This window comes from Plectrocnemia conspersa, unplaced genomic scaffold (genome assembly GCF_051122295.1).
Source record: "Plectrocnemia conspersa isolate PC_06_02 unplaced genomic scaffold, ASM5112229v1 ptg000005l, whole genome shotgun sequence".
NCBI lineage: Eukaryota > Metazoa > Arthropoda > Insecta > Trichoptera > Polycentropodidae > Plectrocnemia > Plectrocnemia conspersa.
In genome coordinates this window covers 16,755,333-16,780,886 of record NW_028277169.1, presented here as the reverse complement: position 1 = coordinate 16,780,886, position 25,554 = coordinate 16,755,333, and the positions used below count along the sequence as shown (strand labels likewise).

The following is a 25,554-nucleotide window of genomic DNA, read 5'->3' as shown; positions in this document are numbered from 1 at the left end:
AATCCTTAAAAATATATTTTTAAAAAAATTCGAGAAAGTATTTATGTTATTTTTAATAAAATGTATTAAAAACGAAATATAAAATAAATTGTATTTTTCGACACATAAAATATATCGATTTTTAAAAATTATTATATCATAAAAATAAACAATTTAAGAATTGCTATATTTGAGAATTTTATTCTATTCTAATTGGATTTTTTCTTTGTATTTGAAAGTGGTTTAGCAGCTGTTCGCGAATCATAGACAATACACAATAGACTAGTGACGTCAAAGGCATGACCTTGCTAGTTTGTAAACAGACACACGTTGGGTTGGGTTCGCGTCGTCGTTGCTGCTGCAAAACATGGATTATCAAGTGCTGACTATTCTCGAGGAGGACATCGCAATGGTAAGCTTCGATTTTTGATATTTTCCGACCCGATCGACGCCTATTTTGAGCTCACGCGAACGGGTTTCGTCCTCGATGGTGGAAATTCCTTTCATGTCGATCCTCTTCCGCACGAGCGAACGTCAAAAGCTCGTGCGTTCGCTAGTGGTAGATTGTAAATCTCGAAAATATGCTTATCATGCTGAATTCCTTTGTATTTGTTTATGTGTCCGTATTGACAATCTGCGCGCAGGTAAAGCAGTGCTCTGTTTTACCGCTATTTTGATTGTATAACCGTGTGACGTTTGTCGCCAAGATGGCGGACTGTTTTGACCGTCACGTGATTCTTTTAGGTTATGCCATACGATTTCTTTGTTTATAATGCTTTGATTTATTTTTTCAAATATATTATTGGTAATTAGTTGTTCAATTACGGTGCTTTGTAATGAGAAAATCATATCAACTTTATACATTATAATTATATATAATAATAATTGTATATTGCTGAATATATATAATATTGATCAACATGTCAGTGGTTGTAAACCACAAGTATATATGATGAATATTTCTTAAATCAAAATATTGTATATTATCACCATTATTAACATGAATCTTAAAACTAGAAGATATTATATTCACATAAAATAACTATAAATAGGCTTACCATATTTATGAAACTTTAAACCGGGACAGCTACAAAAAAAGGTTATTCCGGAAATTTTTACATTTTGAGATGCTGAGATGATGTGCTAGGCTGGAACGCTAGTGAGAACTAAAAAATAGGTTGTCATAATGTTTTATTTTAGGATATTGAGATGTGTAAACTGGATGGCAGGATGCTAAAAAAAGGTCATCATAGAAATTTTGTGAAACCGGGACCGATGTGTGTAACCGGGACCGAAAGTGTGAAACTGGGAGGTATGGTTGAATGAATTCTTAAATCCATATTACGTAAAAATAATATAGATGGCATATTAAATCGTGATAAAATATAATTTCTTTTATTATTATATTAGGGCCGATATTTATGTGGTAAATATACTGTTAAAACTACATGCATATTGTAAATATAATTATCGTTTTAACATTTAATTCAATTATATATTTTTTTAAAGTAATTAATTATTTTAATTTAAAAAAAAAATACAAATAAAAAAATGTTGGCTAATAAATTTTATATTTTACTGAATCGCTAGATGGCGTGTTTAGTAAATATTATTTTGTATAAAAATCAATTTAATTTTTTTTATACCATAAATTGGTTAAAACTATTGCACCTATTCAAACTTGATTTCCTATTTTTATTATTTTAAACCATTTTACCATAAATTTTTATAATCGGTGCTTTAATAAGTCTACCTTTGCTTTTTCTGTTATTTATGCAATAATTAATAATGGTAAGATAGCTATTTTGAGATTATGTATTTTTTATTTGTATTGATTAAAATTCTTTAAATACGTTTATTTACATCGATTAAAATATCTCAATTGAAATAAGACATTGTAGAGGTTTTCTCTTATCACTAGGAGAATGTAAAAGCACCACCAGTAAAATAGTTTGTTCAGTGATTATTGCGTAAACGAAAATTGCACATGGCGAAAATTTTGAACAAAAATTCTGTTCATAAATGATCAATATACACATAAAATGTCTATATATAACAGACGTTAATATTAATTTAATTTTAAAATATTATGTTTTAAAAATATTTTTAAATTAAATTGGTATGATATTTACACAATTTTTTACTTAAAAATAGAGAAAAATATAAAGCATGTAAAATTAAAAATAAAATATATTTGACAATAAACAATCATCTATGTTCAGAATTTTCGTTTGCGCATAAATCCAGTCACCAAAAAGTTTGTATCAAATCAATATAGATTATATGATAATATAAAACAAATAAGATGAAGTTTAGTTTGCCAGATTTATATGCTTAAGAAAAAACATAAAAAAGCTAAAGTTACAGCTCGCACTGCATTTAGGCTTGCTGGCATTTGTTTTGTGCAATGCACTAATGCCTTGTATCTAAACACAATAATAATTTTTAGGGTATTGATACCGAGTGTTGTGATCTATTTAGCCATTTAGACGTCATAATATTTATTATTATACCAACATACATATGTAATTTTGGTGTCAGTATTGACCGGTGTTGTTGAAAGGGTAGTTCTTGAAGTAGTGATGTTGTAAAATTGAACCCTTGTTTGTGCCTCGAAATACGTGTGTTAAAGTAAGTCTGACGATTTGCCCTCTTTGATATTTTCTTTTGCTGATTAAACTGTGAATACAGAAATTTGAAAAATAGGAAAAAGTATCATTTATACCGATTAGGCCGTGTGTAAAATTCCGCCTATATTGCCCCCCCTCTCCCATTAATGAAGCATTACGATGTTTTCTGGGTGGCTCTTTATGAACGAGACCACTGTAGTAGCTTCCTCATGACAGTAAAAAATATTCTTTAAAATTTTAATGTTTATAGTTTTTGCGGTTCTTTTATCACAAAAAGTATCAGCGTTCGAAATTATAATCAAAAACTAGGTAGGTTTCTGTATATAAAAGGGTGTACAAAAAAGTTTCTTTCTGTCATTTCAATAACTTATATAACTATTATAAAACAAAGCTACGAACTATTATTTTTAATATATCTATTTAAAAAAAATATAATTTTAGTTTGTGACCTGCTTACTTTTTTCTCTACGGTTTTTTAAATTTAGCTACGTTTTTTTTCAATTTTTGGATAAGTCCCTATTTGCAACAAAATGGTCTGGCTAACAAACTCAATCGAGATATTTACAAAATATATTTTTAAAATAAGTCATGTCGATATAATTAAAAGTACGTCGTTATCGTTTCTTTGAAGTTCGTTATATTCCACGTAAGTGACAACATTTTTTTAGTTTTTATGTTATTTATTTTTCGATTTTAAAACGTTTTTGACCTCTTTACTGTTTTCCTAATATATTTTACGAATGTTTTGTATAGCCGCGTTTTTAAAACAAGATGACGGATGAAACTTAACGAGGATATTAACAATATCTATTTTTAGAACAAGGTAGTTATCTTGTCCTCAAAAATCAACATAAATGACGAGAAATTTAAAAATAACATTTTGTTTTTAATTTATATTTTAAAACGTTTTTTTGCTTCCTTACTAAGTTACGAATTTAATTTTTTTTGTTTAGTCGCCATTTTGAAATAATATGATGGTTCAGAGTGGCTAGTGATTTTTACAAGGTCTATTCTTAGAAAAAGTTAAAACACACATGGTGTTATATGAAAATGGGGTATTGATTACAATTTTTGAGATAATACTTAAAGCAAATTTTACCACTACTAATGATAATAATCGATGAATTATAAGAATTGTAATTTTATAATAATTCGCTTATTATCAAAAGTTGAAACTAAAATGGCGTTAACTTTGCGATTTTAAAGATGCGAACAAATGCGTCAAAGAGTTTGTATATTTCATTTTCTTTGTCTTTATTTTCAACGTATTTCTAAATATATGTACTGTTTTTGTAAAATAGACATCATTTAAAAAAATAACGTTCGTATTCATATAAATTAAAATATATGAATGACGCATATATGCGTTATCCGCATCTGCGCAAGAAATTTAAATAACGCATGTATACGTGCCCCGATGATAAAAAATAATAAGGCTATGTGAGTTGTGACATATTGTTCCAAAATTAGAGCCGTTTAAAAGTTTGGGAAGCACTGTTGTAGATTATTACAACAGCGCATATGAAAACCAACAGGCGAAATTTGGCCCTAGCAACAAAAATTAATAACACCGGCGCGTAATATCTGTCTCCGTGCGTAAATAAACGTTCTATGCGAGAAGCGTGAGCCACGTTGAATTAACAGTTCATTTATTGTTTTTTTAAAGACGCCGAACCAAAGGTCGTCGACCCTTCACACTGTTTCGAATTTGGTCGTAGGGCGCTCTGCGTCGACCATGTCCATTCAAAGAGTATTCAAACACCCGATATATATATATATATATGTTTATGTATATATAATTAAATATCGGAACGTCGCAGTTTTTGGCCCATAGTACGCGCGCACACTGTCGCACTTGCTTACTGCGCAGCGAGCGTACGAATATCAGGCGGTCGAATAAAGTTACGTCGGTGTATGCGTAACGTGTATGTATTTATCGGTGTGTGTGTCACGTCCAGACAACAGACAGAAAAACGGCGTTTTGCGTCGCAACTTTGTAAAGTTGCTGTTTGAAACTTGGGAGTCGCCGGAATGACCTCTAATTCAGACAATTGCAAATAGAGAGAAAAAATCGAAAGAGTGCGTCCCACGCGTAGCATTAATGTTTTTTTGTACGAGATGTTGTAGAAGTTTGTCAATGTATATGTGTAAAAGGTTTCAAGTAGGGGTTTTGAGGTATTCTAATAAAAACTCTCGGAGAATCCCTCTTTACAACATTCTAATGAAATTTAGATTTGTCGCAATTGCACCTGATGTTCAACTGTGGGTCGTATAGTTCGAGTTTAAATTGGTTAGTACTTATTTGGTCGATGTTTTAATCTACTTTTGGTTAGTATAATTAAATTTGTTAAATTTTTAGTTATTTTTTAATATTTTTTTTAATAGTTATAGCTTCATTATTATTTTTTAATTATTCTACATATACTACAATTGATTGATAAATATAAAAAAAATATAGTAATGATTTTAATTTCTATAAATTTGCTTAAAATAAAAACAGGAGTAATGATAAGTATATCGAATGTATATCCGTATCATGTGATTTAAAAGAGCTAATAGTAGGGGCGCGTAAACCCCAACGTGCCATCATTCTCCGTTATGAATAATAATTAAATGGATAGCTGTCGAACTGACTCTGTTAACGCAAATAGGGTATAGATATATTTGATCAACAACACGATGAACTTAAACGATATACAAACTTTTTAAATTCACGACAGATGTAATAAAATCTCTCGAAGTGAATGCCCTAATTTATGTAATATATACAGATATAGAGAAGGCTTTTGATAAAGCGAATGTTTTTTTCAAGACCTAGTAAGGTACTTTAATAATTTGCTGATTATTAGTAATACTCAGAAGAGTATTTTAGTTATGCCCAGGAGGGTCCGCAAGGATCTAATTCTGGTCCACTACTTTTTCACTCGAAATTTGTATTATATGCTGACGATTAAAAATGTTTAAATTCATTATGGCCATTACTGATGCTTGATCTCTACTATATGATCTGGATTCTTTGTTGAGATATGTTTCGATAAATCGTTTAAAGTTCAGCATGAATAAATGTCATGTAAAATCTTCAAAAATAAAAATATAGGACGATCATCTTATTTAAAAAATAATATAACATTTATAAATATGCAATAAATTATTTATTTTAGAAATATCTTATAAAATATCTCGCTCGCACATAAATTATTGCACAGGTTAGGTGCGAGCTAGCGTTGGTCAGAACTGTGAACACCCCATGAATAACTCTAAAAAATTATTCTGACCGTCTGTCAAAATAATTCTTACCATTTTATATATATAGATTCTAACAATATTTATTCTGGTCGCTTATATTCTGATTGATATATTCTGACTTTTTAATATTAATTCTGATTCGTGTAATATAAATTCTGAGAACAACCGTATTAAAATTCTGACCAGAAAAATATAAGCCAGATTCTTTTCTAATATGGCATCAAATGTGAGCTGAAAAATGTAGTTCCATGTATATAACATATGATCCTTAACATATTAAGATAAGGATTGTTAATATGGAATCCGAGTACCATGAAGTATTACTATTCTAAGATATATATATATATATATCTATAATATAACAATTAATTGTTGGTCTTGGCTTAGAAGCAAAAAAGGTTTCTAATAGTAAATTTAGGACAATTGTTGGCCTATAGGTAAATGGGAAGTACGAAACAGAGAACTCATAGAAGTGACGAGAGGGTAACATAAATTCCAATTAAAGAACACTCTTATAATAAAATTCCAATTTTAATTCAATTCTAATATGGCACAATTAATTCAATGGACTTAAACTCCATATATACATATATTATATAAATATGTAGCAAAGCAAGGCAAATCATAAATTATAAAAGTTACCAAGTGTAGGTCGAGAGATACGGAAAGGTATATCTTTGTAATTATAAATTAATACAGTTAATATGTAATTTGCTAAATTAATGTAATCGTTAATGCCACAGATGGTTTGCATCACATATACACAAAGCCTAAATAATGATCTAAGACACATTATCTTAATGTCATTTGTAAAAATAAATAAAACGTATCTATGACTATTAAAATGATTATTTTTCTTGTAATATTTTTTTAAAAGCGCTACAAACACTTCCTGCAATGTATAGATGAGAGGCAAACAGCAATGGATTCCAATACAAATTATTTATTTAGTGGCGCTTACCCTTACTGTTTTTCTTATTATGTATACAAACTTTGCTCCAAAATACGCTCTTTTTGGTGCTGTGTGGCCAAAGAAACTTCAACGTACTGCGCGGCCAAACGTTGAACTAAAATAATGGTTTAAAAGTCAAATTCGCGCTGCGAAACTTTTTCTTTAGGCATTGTAGGTATTGCTACTTTTAAGTCTGACTGTTTTTTCCCCCCAACTCATTCTACACAGTATAAATTTGGCGTTTAAATATTGAAACGCTAATATTTTCGATGACATGTTGCCTACCCTGCGTTGCGCACATTGATTTTTATGTATAAAAAGTTTTTAATTTCAAATTATTCATAAATTCACGTATATAAATAAATAAAGCAATGAGTTTTTCGCTTCTTTGAACAACGAAATATGTAGACGCCTCTAGAAAGTGACATTAGCTTGATGGACGTCTTTCTGAGGTCAAATTGTGCAACGGGAATATTGTAGCCTTACTGTGCTTTTTGTCTTCTGGTGATATATTGTTTCCCGTGACCGTTTCGCAACATAGAAATATTCTTTCAATGCATCGGAGAATAATTGCGTATTATTTATGACGTAGCGAGGACTGTGGCGTGGTCCCATCCTTTACATTCTATTGTCTTATTCATTCTATTGATGAATGATCATCCTTGGTTACGGCAATTTACTGCGTGAGTTTCTAAAATGAGAACTCCCACATTATTTTCTATTGTATTTCAAATCGAATAATTTTGGCTCTATTCTACCCCTTTATACTAGCCATAATAATAACTGAAGCTTATATGTTTCTCAGATTACAGTCTGCATTCAAATATTATACGCAACATTCGTCACGAGTTTTACTGTATTAAACTGTTTATAGATAGTCGAGCCAATTTGTTGATTCAAGCCGTATAGTTTAACCGTGAGCTCAAAACGGAGCGGTAGTAAAAATAGTTTCAATATTGAATTTTCGAAACAGTTGACATCACCCTTTTTTCTGTTCGTTTCGAGTTATTTTTTAAAATTCATTTGCGCTTCGCTGATTATTTGTGCTATAAGCCAATTTTACGATCTAGAAATTTTACAAATTTTAGTCCAGGTGTCAAAATTACAAAAACTAAATAGTCTTAAATGGACAGTTCTTCAAGCACAATAAGTATAATAACTAAAACCTTCAAATAACAACATATTCTATAGAACGCATTTCATAAGAAACAACTCAGCCGTAAAAATAGTAATCAATACATATTTAACACCTAGGTCGAATTTAGAATTCTCCTAATAGTATATTGTATATTCTTTAAATTGTATACACATATTTACGTATGTTTAGAATAATAACTTGTATTGTTCTTTCAAGGGTCCTTTATAATATCGAAAGCTTTTCATTATAATAGGTGTCGAAAAATATATTTTTACATAGAGCCAAATATGAATATCACAACAATTTTGATATTTAGAGAGCCATAAATATATTTTTACAAGTCTGGCATAGGTTGACGATCATTATTGCTTTACAGGATTTTTCATTTTTTTTTCTCTAAAACTTGGATTTAATTTAAAGCAAATAACGAGGTATATTATTTATATTCAGTAGTGCAGCGAGAAATGTTAAAGTATTTCATGAATAAACGTTCTTAATGACTTACAAATCCTAGACGCTCAGTGCCAAATTTTTGGATATTTTTTTGTAATCTGTGTAATGATTTTTGAGATATATTATATGCACCGTCAGCTAATCTATAGCTAAGAATAATATTTTTTTTTAGTATGTGTTTAAATTCTATTCTATAATATTTAAAGGTTCTATTGTACTTTTTTGATGCTTTAGATATGTATAAGGTACGTTTAAGCACGTTTTTATATCTAAAACTAGAAAATGACTTAGTAAAGAGAAGAGTAGATATGTATCGTATAAAAACTCTTTTATACTTTTTTATAATCTCGATATTTTTATGGACACGCAAGCTGAAGTTTATGTGCCACACAACCCATTGCAGTGAAGTCAGTAATATGTATATCGCTATATATATTTTAGAATTGTGCTCGAATTGATCAGTTAAACAAGCTTCCTTTCAATTAGGCTTAATGGTTGGTTGTTCAATTTTCAAGTTCGTTACAACATATAATTTACCGTAATCTATTGTTTTTGACAAAACTCAACGTTCGACCGGTTTCTTTATTTTATCTAACAAAAGCTAATTTGGACATAGCGATCCTTTTCATGACCTTTCCATCGGACCTGACCGTCGCTTATCCCTTGTATCAGTATGTTTATTACCCACGCAAAAAACATTTTTTCATAATACATACTTAATTCAAATTTGGATGCGTAGCCCGATGTTGTTTGATATTTAATTAATAAATTGCTGTTTTACCCATCTGAAGCCCATCTAATCGTGCAGCGCAAAATAATCACAAAATATTATTTTACTTGGCCATTGCGCAAAATTACCAAAAAAATATATGTAAATGTCAATATAGAAAATATGGTAGTTTTAAAAAGCCAAATGCTGCGCGTATATAAAGGGCCGCATGCGGCTCGTGAGCCACACTGCATAGTTTTTTTTATTATCCATTAGTTAATTATATATTTACAGTTTTGTGTATACTGATGTTGCACTTCTTCAATGATAATATTTAGAAAATCAGGCAACAACAAAGCCATGTAAATGCATTGCTAATATTAATATGCACCTGCAAAAGTGAATTGAACTGTTGCGTTCAAATTTATCGATTGGAATGTGCATTATAAAATTTTATCTCTGTAAAGAAGTGAGTAGTAAATCACATTTTTTTCTTATTCTTGTAAATGACGTAACCGTTGATAATAGATAGATTCTCAACAAACATATGTATCGAGATTACGGAATATTCTATGTCGGTTCAATTTACTATTTTACATTCGCCCCTCGATTAATGAGGTCGTTTTATTTAATTTTCTGCTGGCACGGCCCTGACCTGATTCATGATATATTTTCCCAGTCCTAAGCTTTATCTACCCCTGTTCGTATTCGCCGTATGAATTTGCCCCTGCTACTTATGTATGTATGTACGAGCACGTCGGTTGAATATCAACCAATGTACAGATATAAAGCTAGTTACATATTCACTATTACCTCAGCGAATTCAATATCAATACCCGTGGGATATTTGCGGGGGTGTATCTATGATATTAACGATTATACATAATATTTTCTTTATAAAATAAATGTTGGGGGTCTATTCTATGAGACGTCCAGCGTGGGGCCCATCTTCCAAAAATACATTTTTGGAACAAAACTAGTTGAACCATAAATGACACTTACCACCAGGGCTGTGGAGTCGGAGTCGGAGTCGGAGTTGGAGTCGTGGAGTCGTGGTGTTTTGGCCGGAGTTGGAGTCGGAGTCGGAGTCGTGAAAAATGAGCGACTCCGAGCATTTTTTTAAATTATGAAATTTAAGAATTTTTAATTGCGTAATAATGAATGTGTGTAGTGTATGAATATTAAACGTGTATAAAAACACTAAAAATACCTGATAAAATAAAACTTTTTGAGTCGGAGTCGAAGTCGGAGTCGGAGTCGGAGTGGAGTCGTGTTGTTGGTAAATATCGGAATCGGAGTCGGAGTCGGAGTCGTGTTTTTTTTTAACGACTCCACAGCCCTGCTTACCACACTACACATATGTTTTTAGTCGCTGTGGTACTTCTAATTTAAAATTCATATAATATACAATGTGATATATTAATTTAATACTCTTATATTGATACATTTAAATTAGGGGTTGTTACACGACCTAAAACAGAACGAAGACACTAAAGATCAATCCATAAACAATAATGTATTTATAAACACATTCACAGCGTTTTTGAACCCTGCATATACAATAATGTATTATAAATATTTTATATAAAAATAAATACACAAATTGTATTTCAGGTTATAAAGATGAAAATATTTACAAACTTCGCCGTATTCTTTATGTCGTAAATAATTTAGAAGATAAAACTTGATTATAGAAAAATAAATTATTAGGCAAAAATTTTAGTTGTTTGCTATGTCGATATTTGCAAAAAAAAAGTCATGTTGTCGTACTTATTTTTATACCTAATTTTTGTTGTCTTAGATTTAGGTTATCCCATATTAATCAGAATCTTCGTTATTTTAAATAGTAGATTTAGTTGGAAATAATTAATTTTCAATATTTCCACATTTTTTGCATCATGCAGAGTGTACTCGATTCAGAAATCACTCGTAGTGGAGCGCTATCTTTTGCGTCTATTTTCATAAGTAAGAATAATATGATAATATTTAGGCTACACCCCTATAATATATTTCGCACGCCAAGATACGTATATATGTATATACAGCGTGTGCAAAAGTTTTGGGCTACTTGATCCAGTAACATTATTTGAATAATAACATCTCAGTATCTCGGGTTTTTATTACCAAACGATTTATTTTATTGTTGTCGAACAATTAACACACTTGTTTAAAACATAAGAGCAGTAATTCTTCGTTGGGGGACTTTCTTCTAAATTATACGAAAAAATGCATTTTAAGACCGACCGACCCCAAACTTTTAATTGTTTGTTATTAAAAAATAAAAATCTTGTAGAAAATAAAGGTAGTTTGACGAAAACTTTTTATTTTATAATTTTTAAATTCGTTGTATGATTTTGTGCATTTTTGTAGAAAAATGGGAAGAATATCAATATTACAATGATAATTCATACATTTTTTACGGTCGTTATTTTTAAATACTTGGCTGCATCGTTATCAATATTTTTTGGCCTTCTACTCTTTTTTGTCTTCAAATGAACTTGTTCCTGATTTTTTTTAGACAATATGTTGATAGTTTCGAGTTTCCTTTTCCTTGATAACCTGAGATTTTCTGGTTTAGAATCGGGGTCGTTAATTTATATTTTTCCACGAGGGGAGGAGGGGGGCAAATGTTGGCCAGTCAATGGTTGATTTTTTAATTATTCGATTTCATTAAGATTCATAGTATTTCATTAAATGGCATGCATTTTTTATGGCCAAATTCAAAGGAGGGCATATGCCTCTACCTACCCCCTCCCCAAATTACGTCTCTGGCCAAGAGGACGTGGAAAATATATGAGGGATAGTGTACATTTTAAAAATCTTGATTATTTATAATTTAACATTTCGTGTGTAGTTTATATAACAAGAATATGTGTTTTTTAGATGTACGTATATGCGTTGGAGAAACCTTCAAGTCATAATAGTAAGATTTCGATTTCTGACTGTTTTACATTTCAATATCTTCTATCGATAAGTCTCGTATGTTCTGAAAATAACTCAATATGATGAAGAAACACAATCTTATTTCTCAGTTTTAATAATACCCTCACTAATTATAAAATATTACTTTGTTGCTTCTCCAGAATTTTAAATAACTTTGGAATTAAAAATTACCTCAAAAAACACTTTTTTACGTTGCCGAATGTTTAACTGTTATCATTGTATTAATTAAGCATATTACCAATCAATAAGATTGAATCATAATCATTGCATAATTAAAATGCATCGAAGTATTTGGCCTGCCTAGGCAGTAAAAAGTAAAAGTTTGTCGAGAAACTAATGACAGTTCACATAACCTCTCTGTGTCAATCTTCCCTTTTAGGATTATAAAATTTTTACAACTGACTTTTCTGGTAAGGTCGCACTCTAATACTGGCTTTTGCCCTTATGAAATAATTGCGGGCGGCTCTTTAAGTCTTAAATACCGTTAATATTTGAAAAGGGAGCCGCCTGTCACATTGCGAATTTTCCCGCGAAGAAATGCATCGTATTTGGAGTCGCGCGCAACAGTCGCTTTTCTCCCGTCTCGTTCACACTCGCGCCGCTGTCGCACGCGTGCGAGTGAGAGGGTGTTCGTGGCGGGCGGGGCCCGGCGCGATACGCACACATCGTCGCTTTCAGGTCACTCTGCTCCGGACCGTCGCACGGTGAGTTTTGCGTTCCTTTTATCGCCGCTCGCGCCGGCACCCCGAACGGTTTCGTCACACAAAAAGTGCGTCTGGACCTCGGAAGGTCCACTCTGTTGCACAATTGCGAGTTTACGGCCCTCCGTGCGGGCGTTTTCATTGAAGGTTTGCTGCCGGCGCGCGTACGTGATCCCGTCGCTTTCGCCGCTACTGCGCAGTTGGGACGCGCCGGTTCTTTTTTCGCTCATTCAAGTCGAGCTTTATGTGTGTGCGAGCGCACTTAGCGACCGGAAAGTGCACCTTCTTCTTTTCTCCGCGTCGTCAACTGCGTCGTACGGCCGTCGCTAACTGCGCCGCGTGCTTCGCTGCTCTAGCGGTATCGTGCGTCCGCGTACGTACTCGCGAGAGAAGGGGCGCTCAACCGGCGAGCTGCGTACGGCATTTATATACATTGAATACGGTGATATTCATACGATAGAAAGTTGGTGGTGGCAAAGCGCATCCATTTTTTTAAATCAATAAATAAACGAGTTATTATTGTGAATTTGATGATTGTCTCGAAGGATTGTCTTCATAAAAAAGTTATTCTTTTTTGCCCTTTGTCTTAATTGAACAGATATTTCTGTAATTCCTTTTCCGTAGCAATTTCTCTTCCTCAAAAAAATCTGAGATTGCCTTAAAACAAAAATTTTAGCCCTCGCAGAAATTTATCCTCCTCGAACGAAAACAAATCAATATGGCCTTTTTATTTTTAGTATCCTCATTTTTATTTTCAAAATATGGTCATCTTAGTAATGGGGACATAATAGCAATCGACTAATAATTCAGTTTTGAATCGGTGGGTTAAAATATTTGTAGTTTATATTTAGTGTACCAACAACACGGTTTTCGTTCGCGTCGTTCTAAAGTTTCTCTATACTAAAAATCATTTTAGTGAAAAATGAACTTCTTTTGAATTGAAGTAACCTCTTTGGTCAAATGGTTTCGTTACTTAAAAGCCTGCCGTCAGTATGTGAGCTATGGCACTCGTCGCATTGCTGCTCTTTCTCCTATGTATTAATGCCATACATACGCCAATTGAAAGTATGTAATAGGTGTCCCAACAAGAGCAAAAAAATTAAATTTTAAATAAAACAATTTTTTTGAATAAATACTGAAATTTTGAAATACTGTAACTCTTTCTCCTCGACTTTTCTGGCACATTGCTTTCTTTTGACGAAATTTTTAATCAAAGCTTCGCATAACTAGATAAATTTCAGTGATATAATATCTAATCTCTTTCGTTCAAGGCGTTGTTGGTCGTGGGCTTGTTGACGTAAACTTTTGACTTCAAAAAGCCTCAGAGAAAGAAGTGCAAAGGCTTCAAATCGCACGATCTAAACAGCCAACTCTGGTCGCCTAAACGGGAGATTACACGACCAGGGAATGTCTTTTGCAATAATGCCATTGTTTCACGTGATGTGTGACAAGTGGAACCACATTTCTTCGAGATCCATATCATCCATTTGAGGCTCTAATAAACTGGGTTATCATGTCCCGGATACCGTTCGCCATAAACTGTTTGTGCATTCCAGGCAGCGAAGAAAAATTGTCCATTGATGTCTCAATTCCAAATCCACACCAAACTGAGACGTTTGCAATGGATTTCCTACGCATTTCGTCACTCCAAATGCGGCAATTTTGTTTGTTGATCAACATGAAAATGGGCCTCGTCGCTGGAGACGATCTTGTTGGAAAACTTACCGTTCGCCTATTCCAGAAGTTGGCAAAGTCGGCTCCGGAGCCGCATGCGGCTCTTTGGCCCCTTAAGTGCGGCTCTGGCACAAATATCCACGGGCATTCGCCCCAGATTTAAAAAAACAAGGAAATATGGAGCTCTAAATTCGAACGTCTTTGTGTTGATTTGGAAAATTATAGTAAAGTTTTGCTAAATTAATAAATAGATTTGGCTCTCAATTTTTTTTTAATCGTTGTGATGTGCATATTTGGCTCTTTGGCTAATAAGTTTGCCGACCACTGGCCTATTCTATGACCCGATTGACGAACTCTTCGCTGTGTATGTTCTGTAAGCTTGAGTTGTTGAATTATTTGGATTTTTTACGCACGAAGAAGCAAATTTTTTCGTAAGAATACGCTTTATAGTGTTTCTTAAAATGTTCCATTCTTGAGCATGATGCCGAATGGATGTTTCCCGTTTTCGGTCACATTCTGGCGAACAGCCGTGATGTTTTCTGATAAACGATCTGGACGAACACGTGTCTATGGTCTGACATCTGTAATCGAATCAGTGCCAGTTGGCTAAAAAGTGAAATCATCGACTATTGTATCATTACTATTTCATTATTAAGGGTTTTGTCATTATTATTTATCTGATCTAATATTGTCTTTCCTCATTTATTTTCAATAATAATGTAATAAATAGATTAATTAGAAAATCCGATGGTTAACAAATATTCCTGTTGTTAATTTGTGTAATATTTAAGTACTCTAATAATTTAAGGTTTGGAAGAACTATCAAGTTTTTTACGGTTACACGCTTGAAATCAAGTATTAATTGAATTAATCAACAACGGTGTATATTTTTTTATTGCTGGAAGTAGGGTTAATTTTTTGTTTCCCTCGTCTGTGTTATCGAATTCGTGCGTTATTGTTTCTGTAAAAACATAACGACAAAAGCAATAAAACCGATCGTAAACGGATAGTGTGTACGCTCAGTTAAAACGGTTTGGACGAACGTTTTCAATCATTTTCAGTTTATTCGTTCAGTGTTAATATATCACAAAATATGTTATTTACGAATAGTTTTTTTAATACTAGACTTATATTACTAGACTTCTGCGGAGATATCGTAAAATGTAGGTGTACTAAAATTAAAAACAGACATTTGCAGAAATTACTATTCCATGCGATATGTGTCATCACTGGAATGGTTAAAGTGTCGACTACATATTTTTTCCATTTAAACTTCTTGAATAATTCATATTACGAGTATATACCCCTCAAACGTTCACCACCAAGAGCGCGACCTAATTCACAATATTTTAAGGACTGTTATAGGGGGCAATCAGTAAGCCGCGAAAGGCTGCTATGGGCAACTGCTTTATGCTATTACCAGAGATGCGTGTTTTTGTCTGGTGAGTTCGTTTAGGAGCTAAGTGACAATTGGCGCTGAAAAGGCGAGTCTATGGGCTCAGCATTATTTATGTTTCCGTGACTTCAATAGCATTTGAATCGTCGTTGAATTTAACCGCAATTGATACTGACCTATCGCAAACTCTGCCACCCTAGCTATTACCACCCTGACCTATCACAATTTTTGGCCGTTGCGCAAATTTCCATGTACATACATGTACATCATAATCCTGTTCTCTTGACTGTTTTCGATTTTCTGTTTATTATTTGCAAGCGCTATCGCACCCGGGGTTGCGATCTTTGTGTCCAAATAGCAACAGTACTATGTACTGCGATTATGAGGTCAAAACCGCAGTATAGCGGTGATGCGTTATTTTATTATTATCTTTTCGATGTTTGTTCGTTCTAGATAAACATGCAGCGTAAAAAATAATGAGAATAAAGAACAGGCTTCACTGAGGCGATAGCATGGAAGTAAAAATCGTATTATTTATGAGACTATTTTAAAACAATATGCATATAATTCGTGACAACTAATATAAAAAATGTTCAAAATAAAATATTTAAAGTAAAAATCTGATTTTCTTAGCGGGCCGCTAGTTAAACAGCGCTACCTTTAAGTGTTAATTGAGCAACTCCATAGTTGTCAAGTTTACATAATGGATAACATGCTTTTTTCCTATTTTTTCGCTGACAAACTCTGTTATTGATACTTTTTAAAAGTTTTATCAAATATTGAAATCAATCAATTAAGGCGCAATACCATCGATATGATTTATATTCATGACATCCGTATCTGTGTGTATCCATATAATTTCCTGCCGTGTGTAATGTTTTATATGTATCACTCACGTGCGTGCCGTTTAGTTGGCGCTTGTGGCTCCGGTGTGTTCGAGCCTTAAAGCGTAAAGGGCAGATGACAGGCCTCGTCGCCGGTAAATAAACAGGACGTGACATAATTTGCATAGCGATAATATTTTATCGGTCTATATAACGCCTTTCACGAAGTAAAACTTATTGCTCGAAATCTAAAAGAAAAACATTTATTAAAAAATTACAGTTAGAAACATATAAAGGTGGTATAGAATTTTAAAATTATATAAAAAAAACATAAAGCTCGTGGTAATGGATGGCTATGGATCATTGGCTGTTATTTTATGGCATATGGACTCGCTCGAATAAAGCGCAATCTGGAAGTACAATTTTCCACCACTTTTTAGAGCAGCTGGGGCCGTATATCGGTAATAATGCGGCGAATGTTGGCTTCTAAGTCGTCCATAGCAACTTCACATATCCCCACAGAAATAATCCAAAGGTGTTAAATCACACGATCTTGAAGGCCAATTCACATTACGTGAAATTATGCGCTCATCGAATGTTTCCTTCAGTTAATTGATCGTAGCGTGTTGCGCCGTCTTGTCGAAACCAAAGCTCTTCCACATTAATGCCATTCAATTGGGGAGCGAAAAAGTCAGTAATCATGGATCTATAGCGCTTTTCATTGACTGTAACGTGCGCACTGTACGACGTCTCTGCGGATGCGTATTATCAATTAGAGTATACGTAGTGCGAAAATGATCCATGGTTATTCGAATTATTTGAATTTTCGAAATAAATTTGCACTATTTGCAAGCGTTGTTCTGGCGTAATTTATGGTGAAATGGCAAACCAAACTGAGCACAAATCAGCTGTCAAATTGGCTGTCGCTGGAAAAAGTGTTGCTAATTCGAAAAATACAATTTTATTCAGAAAAATAAAACAAATAATGCGACATCTAGGGCTACGGTCGGCTAAGCGCGTTTGACGTCATTTATTCTTAGTGGAGGACATAGTGGGACTGTATCCTGTCTAGAGATCAGAGAAGATATGGGTTCCTCTCGGGAAGATATCTTCTATATGGACCCTTCCTCATTTTCGTTGAAGGCAGTTCTTATCGTGTTATGAGAAGCGTTGTTTATCTCCTTTGGCGTGACAACCGGTCGCCACATTTAATTCATTTGACAAATAATGATACATATATTTCATTGAATCCAAGTGATTTACTACAGCATTCACTAGCCCTATTTTTATGATGAAGATTTGAACGTGTTTTTTCACTTTCAACGGCTTCAATCCATGAGAGAAGCATTCATTTTTCAAATCGATATGACGGGGATTGATTTGAGAGATGGGTACTTCTATTATGGTCAAATATCAAAACAAAAAATATAATATACTGAATCGTGTCTTTGTTTTTTTTTATTGGACATCATAAAATAAATATTCATATCATTTCAAAATGTACACATACATGATATATAAACATACGTGTAGTTTTGCAATTATTTCCATTCACAAGACTCGATTATCACTGCCGCTATCAATCTTACCACACGCAGGTGATTAGTATCGTGTATTTATACACACGCCGAGGAACGTCGCAATTCAAATTCGAATTGAATCGCCGATAAGAATCGCCAGACGATGCGTCGAGACTGAACAATATACAACGCAACTGGTGGCTTCGTTTTAATATTGAGAAATATCGCTATTACGATCTTAGAAATTTAAGAGTCGTAATTGGCGAAAGTCGAACGGCAATCGATCGGTCGTGTGTCGTTTTGTATTTTTTGCGTCTCGTTTTTTTAAACTACGCATCCATAAATAATTATTAAGGCTCGAACACACCAGCGCGAGCTTTATACTGTTCACGGTATAACCGATCTCATATTTTTCATTTCTGAGGAGGCTTATTTTCTCATCGATTGATTTTCTTATTAAACCTTTGACAGGCTTACGTTATATTTGTTAGTGTGTGTGTGTTAATGGTGATCATTGAAATATAATCTCTGCTTGAATATAATAGAAGAACGTCGAATGAAAAAACGTCTCGACAGAAATATTAGTAGACTACTCTCGAAGAGTCTTTATTTTTGCTTTTAATTTGCAGAATATTTCATTATGGATTTTTAAAATTAAATCGGACTTATCGCACGGTAATTTGCCAGATTGAGTCGCAATAACTCTCCTGAGTATAAAAAGAGGCTCGGTAATCATTTTGCGTTGCACTTTCGTCTTGTTTTGTTTTATTATACCGCAAATTATGACAGGACTGTTTTATTTATATCCTACTCTTGTGGTTGTCTTTATAACCAATCAATAGATTCCGTAGCGTAGCGATGGGGGGGGGGGGTCTGGGGGGTCTAGACCCCCCTTGGCGGTGTTTTATGTTAATTAATATAAATTACAAAAATTATCTTGCCTTTTTTGTTGACAAACCCCCCCCCCCTTGAACAAATCCTGACTACGCCACTGAATAAATTACAGTAAAACACAAATTATTTAAACGGTTAAAAAATCTGTTGAAATATCAACCATTTCGGTTCTAAGCTCTTCAAATCAACGATGTGTTTTTATTGGTTTGCAGTAATGTTTTGTTCTTGGTAATATCAGATGAAGCAACGGATTTTCCGCCATATTTATTTAAAAAAAATCAGGGGTACAACTCCAACTTGTTTTAACAACAGTGCAACGTGTTTTAGGGGTCGCGAAGACCGAGTTTTCAAAAAATAATTTATTGTGGGATTATCTTAGTGCCATAAAAAGCAGGATTCCAAGGAATTGTCGATATTTTAACGATTTAGTTATTATTTTTTAAATGTGTTATGTTGCCGACCGCGCTGGTAATGCGATTTGTTAGGCGACGCTACAGTGCAAGTAGCCTTTACCTCATTTCCTCAGACTGCGCCATAAATATGCCCTTCTAGCTTGTTGACCTCAAGCGAGCTGCTCTTGGTACATTCAAATACGCACGTCCGATTGTTTGCTTGCATGTCCGATGTCAGTTTGCCTGCGCTTACTCGTCTGCTGCAATTACGCTTCGTTGCGAAACCTCGTTCTGGCCAAAATAAGAACTATACTATACACATTGCAGCACCTTTTCAAGGTTAATGAACTCGCCAGATCGACGCAGTAAGGCGCAATACAAATCCAAAGCTCATTCATAAGAGCAAACCTTTGGACTGACTCATTGGGTCTGTAAATTTTCGTGTTGTAAAAATGCAAGTTTTATTTACATTTTTTAAATAATGAAAGCTTTACATTTATTCTCAAAAAATAAGTAAATGATATGTTGAAAAAGTTTTGATTGTTTTGAAGATGCAAAGACTTTTAAAACACGCACAATCTTTGCAAATAAGAATTTTTCACACTCACTAATTTTGATTTGGTATATTCTTGTCGACCGACCAAGTTGTAAAATTTCTCATAGGTTCGCGAGTTAAAAAATAAGAAACGAACCTCACATTTTCTGAGCACCAGAATGAAAGATCTTTACACGTATATAGTGAATATTCTTTCGAGATTTTGGCACCAAAGCATGTGTAAGATTCCGAATTTTATAGTGTTCCCATGATTTTGGATTTCCTGTAAACTGCACTAATATACTATTCCACGAAAAATTGCCACTTTTTAGCCCATTTGAAATCACCAGACTTTATTTGGCTGACCAATTAGAGTGCAATAGGCTGGGTGGAATTTTCGACGCTTAATTAAGTCTCCGTCGTAGACTAATTGGCTCTGAAATCGAGCTAATCCAAGGATCTTTGAAGTCCGTCTGAGAGCCTAGATACTTCCGTCTGCCGATGTGAAAAAAAGTCAAGGGAGGCAACCCCATTTATTCCCTTTCGAGGCTTTTCGACTGGTCTGTTTCATGAAGGATATGATTTTCACACTCCAGATATAAAAAATCCAAGGAAAAGTAACCCCATTCCGTTTCGAGGATTATGATGTTTTAATAAAGAGATTGTATTCCCATGCTTATTTCAGATTAAATATGCTATCTCAGGCAGTCTGGCGTTGTTTGGCCACAAAGGCATTTATGTACAATCTCCCAAAAAAATACGGGGATACTTTCTGGGTTGTAGAATAGTAGGGAATGTTAGAGCATGCTGGAGATGGGTTCAAAATCCGTTTGCGCGTACAACAGCAGGAGAAAGAATGACCAAAGTGACGAAGCGTGAAATTATTAAAAACACATTTTATTGCCTTTGATGTGGATATTTGACTTCTGAGAAGAGATAATTGTTTTTTGAATCTTAATGAAATGGAAATATTAAATAACGACCACTGATTCTATTCGAGCTAAAGTTAACTCTATTAAATAATTGCTTATACCATATATGATCCCCCTAGCTTGATTTTAATTAATTATCACAATATTCATCGAGTGTATTAATAAAAGACTAGCAAAACTTAAACCATGCTGATCGATTGAATCATAATTATAGTTCCGACCTACCAGTCACGATAAGAAAAAATATTAGGGTTCATATGAGATTCAAAAACAGTATTTTATTTTATGTATCCATCTCTCGTCTCCGAAATCTTGCTGTATTACAGTATTTTCTTCTTTTTATGTTTAAACAATCTTCTCTCATTGTTTTCTATCTTACTTTATTGTCATTTAGTTTCATTTCGATGCACTAGTCTTATCAAGCAATTTTCCATCTTCTTGAGAACTGCCTAATGTTGCCAAAGAACGACACACAACTATGTGGATCAGCTGAAACACGACGACCTCTAGAACTCGAAGATATGCTATAAATAATCACATTTATCAAGAATCCTGATTTGGAACATTACTAACGCATGCATGTCAACAATGTTCCACAAACATGTAATAATCATTAAATACACCTTGTTCTTACTCTACTGCCAGGCAGCTCATCTCTACCCAAATGTTTCATCAGCATTTCTTCAGTGTTATTTAAGAGTTTTTTTTTTATACAGTTGAGCTATTCAACTCATTTATGAATTGTATAGCTACTTTGTTAATATTATATATAATATGATTAAATATAAAATATTAGGTACAGCAAAAAGAAATGTCGTTTTTTTAGTGATAAAAAATTATTTACTAAAAAAATATACAATATTTATTCCGAATGATAATTTTCATTGTTATTTATGATATTTTGCCACAATTTGGGTAATTTTTCGATGCCTTTTTTGTTAAATTCTTGCAGTTTTTGGACATTATTCAGATCCAGTTCCTTTATTTTGTGCTGCTTACGGCATTGTCGTGTTGTTTAGATGCGCAGTTGATTATTAACTAGGACTGATGTTTTTTTTAATTCCGCCTCTAATCTCTCCAATTGAGTACAATAAATTCTGGCTGTGATGAATTGACCAGGTTTTAATAATTTATAATGAAGAACACCCGAAATATTCCAAAATACATACCAGAAAAAATAAATTTTTAAGGTCAAAGATAGCGACGTGCTGAAACTGGCATTTGGCCTTTAGAAAACCATTGTTTTTTATTTGGATTGCTTTAAAGGATCCGTTTATCGTCTCCAGTAATAAATTGTCTCAGAAATTAGTCGCTTTTATATTTGTTTTGCAGGAAAAGAACAAATTGTCACATGCTGCTCAAAATGTGGAACCCAAACTCCTTGCCTATGTTATTTGTCGAGCCTTTTCAAATAATCTTATACTGTCTTTTATTAATTTGTTGATGGTTTTGCACAGAACTGTTTTTATTGGTGAAAAAATTGACTTTAAAAATACATTTCTTTTCGCTTTACCAAGTTAATATATGCGTAGTGAGTGTTAAGTGCTAAGAGGAGCAACATACACCAACTTTTTATATAGTTATAATTTATAAGATGAAGCAGCCCACTTTGAAATATTATTAATATAATTTGTTATGGTTCCTTTTCGTAGAAGAGACAAATGTTGTATTATATTATACTTTTGACTTGACTTATTTTTATAATTTATTCTAAACATTGTTTTTCTTTTTTCAGGAAGAGCCTCGCGGTGAAGGTCGTAAGGAAGGAGGCAAAAGGGGCCGAAAGCCAGGCAGGAAAGTCGCCCCTGATAGGGTAGATATGAAGGCGAAGCTTGGTATGTTTGCTTCATATAATTTATATTAAAAATACTTAATTTTGTATCTAATATTGAGTTTCATTTATAGAGCGTAGTAGGCAAAGTGCGCGGGAGTGTCGCGCGAGGAAGAAGCTTCGCTATCAATATCTAGAGGAGCTAGTCACTGATAGAGAAAAGGCTGTTTTTGCATTAAGAAAGGAGTTGGAAAAGGTTTGATATTTTTTAACAATAATTTTTATTGTTTATATAGTAATATAATATAATGTTTTTGTTGAATTACAGTATCAAAACTTGGCAAAGGAGCTCGATGAAGGACACTTTTCTGAAGAAATTCAGCAACTTCTCGAAGAACTAGGCGTTTTGAAGAAAGAATAAACATCATATTTTTTACTTCCTTGCCGTCAGAGTTATAATATATGATATATTATTTTCTGCAGAATTATTTTATATTCGGTTTTCGATAAGTTTATGGCAATGCTTTGAATATGCTTACTTAGATTGGTATGTTATGTTTGTGCGAAATAAAATCTAATATAATGATTTGTGTTAATTTTGCTGATATGGTTTCACAATACAATGAGTTAAAAAGGTGATAATCAATTTTTAAGAGAGAGCAAATTTTGTTCTTTCTTTTTACTTCTCATACAGTATAAGAGAGGTATTTGATTTTTTGTTTTTTTCTCATATATAATCGTTAACAAGATATTTGAATAAACTTCAAATTACTTATACAACCTGCGTGGAAACCACCTCATTATGTTTTAAGTCATAGTTTTATATAATTTATAGTTATGTTGTGAAGAACATTTTTTTTGCAAGGAGGTATTATATTTTTTTATCTAGAGTTATATTTTAAAATTCTTATAACATTTTAGTTTGTAATATTAAGTCTCATTGTGATAATTGTAATTGCGTATTGTAAATATAAAAGTGAAAAGGTACCTGTTTCTTTGAATCTGAACTTGTGTGATTGTTGGTTTATTTTTGTAAGAGACCAAATAAAAAATTGTAATATTCAAGTTATGAATAAAAAAAATATGAATATAAATTTGTTTTTTAACTTCAATAGCATGAATTTGATTTTACTGAATTTTAGGGGCACAGTAACACTTAACTAAAGTAAAATTATGGTTCATATCTTCGCTAAGTGGTTTTTCAGCAAAGATTTGAACCATTTCGAATAATATGAAATTAAGTTTTATAAAAAATAGATTAGGATGATTCTGTACTTCGGTAAAAAGGTCTTGTAAACAAAAACAAAAATTTTTGTAACCACTTATTTGTATATTAGTAGTAACAGCACTTTTTTAAAAATGTTGGTGCTACCTTTTTTAGCCCTAACTAGAAAAATGACCGACTAGCTACATTTTTAACATTGCAAAAATCTAAGCAGCTGAAAATTGTTTATGTAATGAGTTCTATATAATTTGGATAGCTATAAAAATTAGTCTTCCAGTGAAACTTGTGAAATTAACAAATATTAACAGCTGACTCTAAAATTCTAGCGAAGTTTTGTAAACAATACACAGTCTTGGGCGTTCTAAAATAATAGATAGTGAAAGTTGAGCCATCACAACGTATATTGTCACGGCAGGCTCGAAAAATAACAAAGCAAAACTTGTCAATGGAGGCGTGTAGGACTCTTTATGAATGACAAACAACTTAGTGATATGTTGTAAAAGATCAAACTCTGCTTTGGGACTCCACTTCGGGCGTTATTTCAATCACGGACGTCACATCTTCACCTTTTGGCTCTGGACTTCGCCACTTATTTGACACCTATACATTAAGCGTCTCATTTGGTTGTCGATCCATACTAACCCGGCATCTACAACCCTTATTGATTTATTGTACAAAATAGATATTTTTATATCGACTCATATTTACTAAATTATTAATTTTTAATAGTATATTTTAAAGCAAAACAATATCACAATTTTTGGAGAAACAATTTACTATAAAAGTACAGATTGTATACAAAAACAATTATCCTTTCTCAGAAGTCAAAAATCCACGTCAAAAGCAATACAATAGTTACTCAGTTCTCACGAATTTACGTCAAAAACCGTTTAAACTTCAGTGAAGGAACTCATTTGAAAATGTTTTTTTCTGATTGCACGAAGTTAGAGCAACAAATGCTGGGCGGTGTTGAAAATAAGTGTTGTTATTGCAATGAAGTTTATAGCTACATTGCGGAATATTAAATATAATACTTACCTACGTACTCATAAATTATACTTGTTTGAACTTCTTTATTTGTTATACTGGAAATCTTAAGTATCGAGGCTATTTATGACTCTTCAGTTATACAGAAAATCATAAGAAATCTGCGAACAAGGATGTTGTTAAAATACACTTCTCAGGATGCCACAAATAATCATTAATACATAGCAGTGGAGACAGGGAAAATCAGCTATAAATAGAAACTGAAAGTTGTAGAGTTATTTTTGGATACTGTTGTAAAGGACAATGCATCATCATTAAGAACCACAGTGACGTGACTCGGAATTTTCTATTAAGCACTCGAAAACCCATTCATACTTTTCGCATTTGCTGAATGGTCTGCGGTGTCATAACAAAAACCTAATGTGTTTTTGATCGCGTCTCGTTGAGATTGGCACAGGTTGACAAAATGTTATCTAAAATTATTTAATTCCTCCAATGAAATTCTATAGTGATTTCATATGGCTGGCTTGATTCAATTGATCAATGATGCAAACTCCAATCAAAGAGAATAAGATGAAGATGAAAATTTACAAGAATTTCGAGTAATCAAGATGAAAAATGTGTCGATACACGTGATGTTTCACACTGTGTAC

At 33.0% G+C, this 25,554-nt stretch overlaps 1 protein-coding gene and 1 long non-coding RNA gene across 7 annotated transcripts; one reads left to right on the top strand and one right to left on the bottom strand.

Annotated features, from left to right (window-relative positions):
- The first annotated feature begins 289 nt into the window (after positions 1-289).
- On the top strand, positions 290-23,783 carry REPTOR-BP (REPTOR-binding partner). Of its 6 annotated transcripts, none has more exons than XM_088186414.1 (4): positions 290-391; positions 22,654-22,753; positions 22,824-22,945; positions 23,018-23,783. In XM_088186414.1, the coding sequence occupies exons 1-4, from the start codon at positions 347-349 to the stop codon at positions 23,108-23,110; spliced, it is 360 nt and encodes a 119-aa protein (XP_088042540.1). In that variant the 5' UTR covers positions 290-346; the 3' UTR covers positions 23,111-23,783. The 6 variants fall into 6 exon arrangements, with proteins under 6 accessions (XP_088042540.1, XP_088042542.1, XP_088042543.1 ...); XM_088186416.1 differs by lacking the exon at positions 290-391 and adding an exon at positions 12,635-12,754; XM_088186417.1 differs by lacking the exon at positions 290-391 and adding an exon at positions 12,732-12,898.
- On the bottom strand, positions 3,269-13,062 carry LOC148234960 (uncharacterized). The gene is made up of 2 exons (XR_015809682.1): positions 10,443-13,062; positions 3,269-10,117 (listed from the first exon to the last, which is right to left on the bottom strand). It is a non-coding gene; the product is annotated as an uncharacterized LOC148234960 (long non-coding RNA).
- Positions 23,784-25,554: the final 1,771 nt, after the last annotated feature.